The sequence below is a fragment of the Hipposideros armiger genome, unplaced genomic scaffold (assembly GCF_001890085.2).
Source record: "Hipposideros armiger isolate ML-2016 unplaced genomic scaffold, ASM189008v1 scaffold_187, whole genome shotgun sequence".
NCBI lineage: Eukaryota > Metazoa > Chordata > Mammalia > Chiroptera > Hipposideridae > Hipposideros > Hipposideros armiger.
In genome coordinates this window covers 2490422-2501731 of record NW_017731537.1, presented here as the reverse complement: position 1 = coordinate 2501731, position 11310 = coordinate 2490422, and the positions used below count along the sequence as shown (strand labels likewise).

The 11310-nt window shown below is 45.9% G+C and overlaps 1 protein-coding gene across 5 annotated transcripts in view; it reads left to right on the top strand.

Annotated features, from left to right (window-relative positions):
- FLNB (filamin B) overlaps positions 1-11310 on the top strand; it is a 134811-nt gene that overhangs the window by 45998 nt on the left and 77503 nt on the right. For all 5 annotated transcript variants that reach the window (XM_019652807.1, XM_019652806.1, XM_019652805.1 and 2 more), the window contains exons 2-3: positions 6481-6729; positions 9107-9204. In XM_019652807.1, the coding sequence (XP_019508352.1) occupies positions 6481-6729; positions 9107-9204 (347 nt within the window). The remainder of the gene's footprint in view (positions 1-6480; positions 6730-9106; positions 9205-11310) is intronic.

Here is an 11310-nt window from a genome sequence, read left to right as displayed (position 1 = left end):
GAGCTCTTAACCAACTGAGCCACTCAGCCGGCCCTTACACATGTAATTTTTAAATAAAGGATGCCTCTTAACCAGAAAACAGGGTGTTTGGGGTAATTTACACCACCATACCATCTGTGAAGCCATACACCACCATGAGATCTATGATCTGAAAATCCACCAAAAATTCTACCCCAAAACAAAATACGGTATTTATGAAATAATTTATTCCAATTATTCCAGACAAAAATGGTCCAGCGAGTGAGAGAGAACAGAAGGCATAGCTGGCATAGTGGGAAAGTTGAAGTCTGAGGTTATGTGTAAAGAATGTGTAAGGGCCTCCAGTTGAAAGTTCAGACCAGGGATTTGGGACGGTTCACTCAACGTCCAGCTGCCCCTCCCCACTGCCGTGCCTGGGTAGACACTCGTAGTCTCTCTGCACAGTAACCTTCCTTGCTGAGCTTCCGTTCCCCACGCCTTGTGCATGGCAGACACTGGGAATCCACTTAACGTCCAGCTGCCCCTCCCCACTGCCGTGCCTGGGTAGACACTCGTAATCTCTCTGCACAGTAACCTTCCTTGCTGAGCTTCCGTTCTCCACGCCTTGTGCGTGGCAGACACTGGGAATCCATTTAGGCCACCTTTCTGGCTGAATCCAGATAGGGCTTCAGAATCTTTCTCAACACACTGAGTTTTTCCCTCACGGGCCAACATCATTTGCTGCCCGTAGCCTATTGTACCATCTCACGAAAAATTACTAACATAAAAAGTCCTTCGGAATGAACTTTTTATTAACTGAACTCTGACATAGTGACATGTAAAAAGTCTTAACTCAAACAGTTCCTTTGTCTTAATGAGTAGTTCATGAGCAGGAAAAAGAATCGGAAATCCAGCTGACCCCAGTGTCCCCATCCATTCTTATTTTATTGTGGCCTGTATTTTACCTTACCCATAGAAATAGGCCCATGTGACTCCAAGGCCCAGGACATCCTCTTGTTATAAACTGCTGTAACAAAGAGATTTACAAACTAGACAAGTGGCTTTTTTAGTCTTCAGGTTGGTGGGGCACCCTCTTCTGGGACCCAGGTTCCTCCTATCACCTTGCCTGGCCTTTCTCCTATGGCAGGTCAAATCTGTGTGACTGTGATGTTGGGGGCTCTGGCTGGCAGTAGCAGGGAGACTGCTTGGAGCAGGCATACCCACTGCCCATGGCCCGAAAGTGATAGCATGTTCCCTTCTGCTCGCTGTTCATCGGCAAGGCAAGCCCACCACCAAACTGCAAGGGAGGCTGGGAAGTGTCATCTAGCAGGAAGGCACATTCCTGGGAGAAGGGGAGAAGGGATTTCAGTGGCCTTATCCACAGATATCCTTCAGTCATCAGAGGAGTGAGTCACCTGGTTCTAAGTCTTCTTGTCCTTTGTTGGTTTGAGCCCCTGGAGAGAAGCCCTGAGCTGGGGGAGAGAAGCCAGCCTGGCCCCCTTCATCCTGCCCTGGGACCTCTGGGGCATTTGAGCCAAAGGGTACAGTCCATTCTCTGCTGTGTGAATGGAATGACTGTTGCATCCCTGGAAATGTGACCCCCATTCCAGGCAGCTGACTGAGGCAGTCCTCTTCAACATGGCCTCAGGAATGAGTGGCATCTGGGCTGGGTTTTGACTGTGAAACTAAGGAAAGTGGTAAACCGCCTCCTTTTAGTTCAGGACACTCTCTTGTTTGGACAACCGAGGCCTACACTTCAGCCATGGTTTGTTCAGGCTGGGAAAGAAGGCAGGATGGAGAGGAGCTGCAAAGCCCACCTGGTGTGTCAGTGAGCACCGGGCCTGCCAGCTGGGTCCTGGGCCCAGGTGATCTGAGCTCTGCACTGTGAGGTTAGCTTGGGGCAGCCCTTCACAGTATGCTGCTGCTGTCACCTCACCCAAGCAATCAATGCTGACAGGAAACCGCAGTGCACACTTGCAGGTCACCACCTTCAACGGCCAAGCTTTCACTTTTTCCTCCTGCCTTTGTCCTTTTTGTCTCAAGGTTGATAAAAAGCATGTTGAAATCAGTGGTGGTAAAAATACTAGCAGTTAATGAAAACTGACTGTGTGGGGTCTGAGTGTTGGAGATGAGTCACCACCTTTAGCCTTCCGAGTAGCCTTATGCTTGTGTCCCAACATGATCTCCAATTTGGATTGGATCGCTTGGCCAGGATCTGAAGGCTTGCAAGGTGGCGCTGAGCCTCCACCTGCAGTAATGACCGCCTCCCGGCCTGCCCTGTGCCACAGGCTGTGCTGTCTGCTGGGAATTCAAAGGTGACCACCGTCTGGAGCAATTTAGAATTCTGTCTGAAAGGCTGCGTGTGTGTACTTTCTGCATCCACTTTGCAACAGGCAGCACTGCCTCTCACAGAGAGGGTATGGAGCTGTGTGTGTGGGAGCTGATCCCCCCACCCCCGGCAGTCAAAGGTCTAGGCTGTGGGATCCACAGGGAGCAAAATGACCCGTTCCTGCCTTTGTGGAACTGACACTGAGCAGAGGAAGCAGACACGACACAGGTGATTATTTAGGCATAGTTGTAGGTGCACTAAAGGAGGAGGGCACGCAGCAGTGAGGGGTGTGTAACAGGGGATCTGTTCTAGTTTTGCAGAGTTGGAGGTAGAAGAGGCATTAGCCCTGTCAAGAGAAGGGAGAAGGGAGAAAGTTCCAGGCCAAGTGGACTGGGGCCAAGGATGGAGGGTGAGACTGGGGCAGTGTGAAGCCAGGAAGTCAAGGAGGAACCAGACCCGGCCCATGTTGGCTGCTCTTTGTACCATATTCTCTTTCAGGAAGGGCTGATAAATTATCAGTAGTTCCGTTGTTCCGTTTGGCTCGTGGTTCCTCCCTGGGGGTCTCAGGCCATGTTGGTCTCCTAAACGGCCCAGCCCAGATGTGCCCCCCTTCACCTACCTTACATGCTCTGTGTTCACTGCCATGTTGTGCCTCAGCCTCCTCTTGGAACCAGGAGAGTAGGGACCTCAAAGGCTCATGACCATTTCTATGAATTGCTTGGCTCAGAGAAGTGACTTATTGAACATTTCATCCTCCCGTTAATTCACAAGGTACTTTCTTGTGTTTTCTGCTTGCATACCACACTGTATTATATTTTAGCTTCTGGGCTTTTGGTTCTAGGGTTAAGTGTTTGACACATAGCAGGTAATCAAAAGTTAGGCAAATGAAGTAAGGGAGGGGAAGGAGGCCACGTTAAGTACTCATTGTGCACCAGGCATTGTGTTCTGCTCCTGGCTCCTCTAACCCACCTACTCCTTACAGCAGCCCTGTGAAGTGTGTTGACTGTTATCGTTCCCATGTGGTAGATGAGAAAAATAAGGCCCAGCGAGGGTGGACGGATTGGTCAAAGTGACATACCAATCTGAGCTTCCGGCTCTAGAGGTTGTAATTGCAAACCCCCGTGCCACACTGCCCCTCGGTGGGTGACAGAGGTGAGAGGGCAAGGAGCAGAGCCTGTAGCAGTCTGTTCCCCAAATGGCCAAGTCAGAGTGCAGAGTATGGTGTTGGAGGATTGTTGTCTGAAACCTGTACCTCTCCTTGATTCCTGCAGTTTACTTGGCTTCTTCTGACTCAGTAGCGCGCTGCACTGTGGCCAATAGATGACTTGCTGTCCTTACCCAGGAGAGCAAAAATGTGGAATGGGGTCAACACAGGCCTGTCCTTTTGGGCCCCTACCCCTATCACCCTGGTTAATTGGTAATAGCCAGGAGAGAAGGTCCGTACGGTGCACGTAGTAGGTGTATGGTTGATTGCATGGATCCGGTTCTCCTGATATACAAGTAGAGAGAGCTGAAAGATCACCATCCCCCTTACCTCTGGGGCAACCTTGTCTACAAAGGCGAAGGTTCCAAGATGCTTTTGGTTCCAAGTTGCTTTTGAAGATGGCCTAAAAATAGCTGGTTTCCACTCCCACTAATGCACCCATTCCAGAATTTTGCATAACAAGGCCTGGAGAATGGATGTCCTGAAATGACGTGAAAACATTCCATCCTAGAATTTGCAGTAGCTCAAGTTAACTTTGTAGCTATTAAAAAAAAAAGAAAAAAGTCTCTGCCCTCACTTCTAAGCAATGCTGGATAATTTTAAGTAGTTCCAGAAGGTGTATGTGGCTTGAGGGTCAGTGTGTCCAGAGCCAGGCCCAGTTATGTGGGGATTGTGATGGGTTGTGATTTGGGGAGGAGACACTTGTGGCCAGACTCCAACCCACACACAATCTAAGCAGAGTCTCCGAGGTAGGGGGGTGGGGTAGCTGGCGCTGGCTCATTGTATTCCTGAAAGCGGTTCTCACTAACTTACCGAGATGGAACCCTGCCTGCCGGGAGAGGCCTCTGGCTGACCTGGCCTTTTCCCTCTTTTACATTTCTGCTCCACGTTTACACTCCATATAAACATCGCGAGCACACTCAGGTCCGGAAATTCTGTAATCTTTTGTGATCGGCAGACATCGGCACCATGATGCTGGATAGCATTTCATTTTCAAGGCATTGGGAGTCTCCTATTTCATGTGGGTGGGGATGGGGGAGGCCTGTTGGGCAAGTCGCCATCTTTTTATTGTTCCAAGAGTTCCGTAAAGCATTTGAACCTTCACCTGTCAAAATCACTTTTGGTGTGAGGATTGCCCTCCCTCCAGCCTCTTAGAATAGCAGAGCGAAAGTATCAATTATCCCAATGAGACTTTAATGGGGGCTTTCCCGTTTGGACACCCACCTTGAATTCATTGGAAACAGAAGTTCTAGGCATTGTGTTTTTCATAAATTTGGCACAGACTTTTACTGGGTCACATTTCTCTGAAAATCTTTTCGAAAAAGACTCATGTCTCATTTTTTTAGACCAACATGTATAAAGCTGGGTAAAAATAGAGCAAACTGGTTTCATGTTTTGATGTATGAAAGAAATCTGCAAATTTGTATTTGAAAAACATTTAACACGTAACTGGGGAAGTTTGACCTTTGCAGCCTGTTGCCTGTGGCTGGATGAGACTTTGGCCTCGTCAGACGACACCCCAGCCGGACACCCCCAATTACCCTGATTAGCGATAAGCATACACACACCTCCTTCCCCCAGGCCCCACTGCTCTTCTCCTTTGAGCTTGAATAAAGGAAACTGGCATGGAAAGTTAGGTGACCTGGAATGTCTTATGATCGGTTGGTAGCACAACCTCATAATAGGACATGTAATCCAAAAAAATGCAGTCATGGTCAAGGACTGCCCGCTGAAGAAATGTGTGGTCCGGTGGGATGAATTCCTTGGACATGTGAGTTCAGTTCAGGGTCCAGCGTTTCTTGCCAATTATGGATCACAGGACCTCAGAAGCAGACCAGTTTCATGGCCACACAACCTGTGCAGCTAGCTATACAGGGACCCCGTATATGCTGAGAAGGGCTGTGCTTGGTTTAATATTCTGCTTTTGAATCTTGAATTAAGAATCTTGAAATTCTTAATACTTTTTGGACAAGGAGTCCTGCATCTTCATTTGTCATTGGGCCCATGAGTTGGTGTAGACAGTCCTGCTTAAAAGCTATTATCTATATAATTCATAACATAGACTATCTTAGAGTTCCTTAACTTTGAATGAGGAGTGCATGAAATTTAGTTTGTCTTACCACCCAGTTCATGATAACTTGACTCTGTCCAGTTTTACATGATCAAGTTTATTATGACTAAATCGGCAACCATGAAATTACTTTTGGTTTCTGTGGTTTTGGTTGTAGCCTTTTAAGAAGGTCTTTTCTCATAAGAGAATGTAACAATAAACAGGTTAATTTAAAAAGAAGAAAAGCCCCACCCTTTCAGTTTTGAGTGTCACGCCATATACTCCTTGTCAGCATGTGAGTATATTTTTCATGTGGTTGTAGTTGTGTTTCATATTAAGTGCAGTTTGGTGTATGTTTAACCAACATTCAGTTGACTTGCGGTGGGTGGGTGGGACAGGTGAGGGGAGCTCCAGGATAAATAAAGCTCAGGTTCTCCCCAGCAGGTGCTCACAGCCCTGGAGTGGGGCATGGGAGGCTGAGGTGTGAATGGTCCTTGTTTTGAGAGAACCCTGGCAGAGTCACACATATGCTGGTGGGAGCAAATCACCACCAAACGGTCAGATGGAGAGCCAGGATTTATCCCGCAGGAGGATGGGGTGAAAGGTCTTTCCACCAAAGGGAACACAAAACACGTTTACATTTTTAAAAATGTTTTTATTGTAGAAAACTTCAAATATAAAAATACAAAAGTAGAGACAGTAGCAAAATGCGTTCTTATGATCCCATGCCACCAGCTTACAACAAGATGGGTAAAACATCTTGTTTTTCCCATTCCCAAATATTTGAAGCCATCTCCAGCCTTGTATCCTTTCACTCTTTAAATAGTTCAGTATGGTTCTCTAACAGATGAGGACTTCATTTACTTTTTTTTACGAAGAGTATGATTGACACTTTTGTACAAACCCGAGGAATGACCAAGCCTGTGCCTCTCTTCCCAGACAGTAAAGCCATTGTGGATGGGAACCTAAAGCTCATCTTGGGCCTGGTATGGACGCTGATCCTCCACTACTCCATCTCCATGCCCGTGTGGGAGGATGAAGGGGATGACGATGCCAAGAAGCAGACGCCAAAGCAGAGGCTGCTGGGATGGATTCAGAACAAGATCCCCTACTTGCCCATCACCAACTTTAACCAGAACTGGCAAGACGGCAAAGCCCTGGGGGCCCTGGTCGACAGCTGTGCTCCAGGTAAACCGCCCATGGCCGCCTGAACCACCTCTTCAGGGTGAGGGTATGGGGGCTGTAAACCTCTTGGTTTTCAACGGGAAAGCTAGGTTTGCTGTGATTGGTGTATTTCTCCTGTTGTAAGATAGCTAAGGGAACTAAAAATGGTTCCTTTTGCCTTTCCAATGGCAGGTCTTGTAGGTGTATCCATTCACTTGGTTGAATGCTAAATTCAGTTATTTATCCAAATTCTCTGTGAAGGCCTTGGGTTTAGCTTCCAGACTCCAAAGTCCTGCTGCTTCCCACAGTTGGTGCCTAGTTTCCCGTTGGCTTTGGCAAAAACATGTGACTCTGTTAGGTGGCTTGGCATGAAAATCTAAAAACTTCCACCAAGTGGAAAGTACCCATTTTTATTGACTACTGGGTTGACTATATATGGCTTTCTCCACCCTTTTCTCTCTGTGCTGCTGTGAAATAGCGCTTGGTCAGGATCCAATTGGAAGCCTTTTCATTCTTTACTGAGTAGTTGAGCGTACCCCAAGGCAGTAATTATCCTCATGTAGGGTTTCGACTGATGGGTAGTATTTGCTGGTACACACTCAATAGAAAAACCAGAGCCTGTGTTGATAAGTACCCCTCAGAATTGTTTTTAAGAAAAAAACTCTAAAAATCGTATTTTCATTTACTGAGTGCTCTGTCTGGGCTGGGCACATTAGTATTTGGTGAGCTAGTGGTTCTCAGCATGCTCAAAGCAGAACTCTGGTGTCAGTCGGACAGGGAAGGAGGGCTGACTCTAGGCCTTTCTTCCCTGAGAGTCTATCTAGTGTCATCCAGAAGTAAGTCATAGCTCAGCAGAAGTTCATTTTCCAGCGTCCTCTTCCTTGCTTCCATCCAGTGACACATTTTAGGATGCCTACTTCCAGTGTAAAACTGGGAATTTTTGCTCCAGTCCTATATTTCTTGTGCTTACAGAGGCTTTAAAGATAATTTTAGGTTTTGGCCTTTGAGGAACTGGATTTTTAGTTATACATGATACTAGTCCAGTCTTTTTAGATATATCCAGGAATGGGATTGTGATAGTGTGACTTAAAATGAGAAACATACTTTTGGTCTTCATCCCCTTTCCTGGCACTGAGCTCCTAAAACGGTTGGAATTTCCTAAGTGATAAGAGCCACGATAATGGTGTCTTTTAACCACACCTGAGTTTATGCCAATGAGGTGACTTTTGGAAAAGCCTCTAAGGATGGGGGCTGGTGTTCTTCAGGGAAACCAACCAACGATTAGAAGATTGGAGCTTTCAGCTTTGTCCTCTGACCTCCAGGAAGGGAAGAAGGGCACTGGAGGTTGAGCCAGTCACTAATGGCCAGTGATTTAATCAATCCTGTTTACGCAATGAAGCTTCCACAAACATCCCTGGACTAGGAGGTGTAGAGAGCTTCCAGGTTGGGGAGTACGTGGAGGTGCTGAAGGGTGGCGTGCTCAGAGAGGCCATGGGAGCTCCTTATCCTCTTTCCTACCTTGGCCTGTGCATCTCTTCCATGAGTTGTACCCTTTTATAATTGGATGATCTAGTAAATAAACTGCTGTCCTGATTTCTGTGAGCCACTCTAGTAAATGATCAAACTCAAGGAAGGAGTTATGCGTTTGTAGCTGGTCAGTCAGAAACCTAGGTGACAACCTGGACTTCTGATTGGTGTCTGAAGTGGAGAGGGGGTGCAGTCTTATGGTACAGAGCCCTAACTTTTGGGATCTGATGCTATTTCCTGGTAGATAGTGTCAGAATTGAGTTAAATCATAGGACAACCAGCTGGTGTTAACCCCATACATTTGGTGACCAGGGTATAGAAGTGTGAGTGTGGAAGGTAAAAAAAAAAATCTCAACTGCAAAAAGGTACCAGGCCCAAATGGTGTTATAGACTTTGTGTATTGATACCATACCATTAAAAAATGGATAATCCTTACGTTAATGCAAGAAGATCACATCCTGAAGGATAGTCTCAGCCATGACAGAAGAGTCCACCCTTGCATACCCACATCCATGATACAGGTAGATGCTCCTTGATTTATAGGAGGTTATGTCCTGATAAACTCATGGTCAGTTGAGACTATTGTAATTCAAAAATGCATTTAGTACACCTCATTGACCAAACATCATAGCTTAGCCTAGCCTACCTTAAATATGCTCAGGACACTTACATTAGCCTACAGTTGGGCAAAATCGTCTCACTGCAGTTCAGCCATCACGAGAGTATTGCACTTTCTATCATGATCCTGGGAATAGATCAAAATTCAAAATCAGTATGGTTTCTGTTGAATGCAGATTGCTTTCGTGCTGTTGTAAACTCCATAAATCTCTTTGGTCAGCTAATACTAACATCGTCTTGTGTGTGATGTTAACAGGCCTGTGCCCAGACTGGGAATCCTGGGATCCAAGAAAGCCTGTGGATAATGCCCGAGAAGCCATGCAGCAGGCTGACGACTGGCTGGGTGTCCCACAGGTATATATACAAGCATGCCACATCCCCCAAGGCAGTTTTGCCCTCTAGCGTGTTCTAGTGCTCCGTGGGCCTGGCAGGCCGTCTGGCCTCCTTGGCATCAGCCTTCAAAGAGTATTGCTCATGGCATGCTCCCCCCTTCCTCAGTTTACCCATAATAATAGGTTCTTATTGACTTAGTTGCTTGTGGATCATCCAAACATCTTCATTCTTCATCCCATGAAGCACATTTTCTAGTATTTCTGCTCCGAAAACCTCAAAGGCTATCTTTGGACATCAGACTGCCCATGAAGACCATAATGATTAAGCTGAACCATAAGAAATTGCCAATACTTGACCACTTTTTACTTATTGAAAAAATATTTTTAATTCAATATCTTTGGGAAAGTCACAGGACTTAAAACGTTTTAAAGAGTTTAAACCAGGATAACCTATAATTTAATGAGAATTGTAGAAGAATTTGTAATGCCAATAATCCTATCACAGAAATATAACAAGAGAACTTGGAAATTCAATAAGTCTTGGATACCATCTGGAGTAGCCACATTACTTTAGTTGAGGTCTAGCCTCTTAAGGCCTTCCAAGGAGTCTAAAAACGTACCTTCTGACCGTTAAACACCATGGCTCCCACGTTCAAAACCCTGGTCAAGAAAAGCTGTGGATAGACAGTGCCATGGGATGGATGACCTGACCGACCACAGGCTCCATTAAGGTGTGAGTTGGCATTCAGAGCTCAGTTCAGTGCATTTTGTAATAGGATCCCATGGAAGGCAGAAAAACATTTGCATATTCCTTTGGTTTGGTTTTGGCATCTGTCTCTGCTTCATGACCCATTTCTTGGCTCTTCCATTCTCAGGAAGTGGTGTGGTATGTTTTTTTCATCTCTAAAACCTAAAACCATCTCCTTTTGACGTTCATGTGATGTTGGCATTGTAAAGTTGTTGAAGGAGCTGCCAAAAGAAATGCCAAATCAACGCACATCCTACAGATTATGGAGCAAATTGAAGGCAACTGGACCAACCCAAATAGCTGTTTTGTTGTCGCAGGCTGATAATTATCAGAATGTTTTCTGGTTTTTTTTTTGTTTATTTGTTTGTTTTTGTTTTTTTGGTACCATGGGAAACTGGGCACATATGTTCATCTGCATTTGATTAACCTGGTTCATGAGACAGAGTTTTCTGTCTCCAGAGGTGTGGGTTACCTCTTGTTGGGGATGGGAGGGTTTTTTTGTGCTGTTTAGGGCTGGGTCAGGTGGTAGAATGGAGTTTATGATGCCTTAAGAGAGGCCCCCTATCCAGCCTGGGTTGTAAATAACTTGACTAATATTCTTGCTCCTAAGCTGAATATCAGGAGAAATTCACCCCCTCCCCATTTTTTCATGGCTTCTAATGTATTGAGACCGCTTAGCTCCAGCTGCCATAACAAAATATTATAGACTGGGCGGCTTAAACAACAGACATTTATTCCTCAGTTCTGGAGGCCGGAAGTCCAAGATCACGGTACCAGCAGATTCAGTTTTTGGTGAGGGCTCTCCTTCTAGCTTGGGGGAAGGAGGGTAGGGGGAGAGAGAGGTAGAGAGAGAGAGAGAGAGACTGTGAGCAGGCACATACACCTTCTGCTCTTCCTTTTCTTATAACGGCACTAACCATGTCGTGGGGGCTCTACCCTCATAACCTCATCTAAATCTGCCCACCTGCCAAGGGCCCCACCTCCACATACATTGGAGGTTAGGGCTTCAGCATGTGAATTTTCAGGGGACACAAAGCCTGAGTCTATAAGACCTCATATCTAATATGTGACCTTGTTGTCTCTTTTTGTTTTTATTTTAATTTTTTTATTAGTAGCTGAGTTAACAGAGATGCAGACAATGGATAGGTGAACAAAAGAAAAAGGCCAGTTTTTGTGCTTTTTTGTAATATGCTGCCATCCCATGTGTACTTTTTTTTTTTTTATCCTCCAGAAGCTTATCCCTTCTGGAAAGTTTGACCAGGGAAGTGAGTGGGCATGTTTTTCTGACAGGGCGGTGGGGGACAGGTGGGCATGTACCTCTGGAAATTACATACAGAATTGTCTGGAGAGGGTCCTCAGCTTCCAAAAGGAATGGTGACA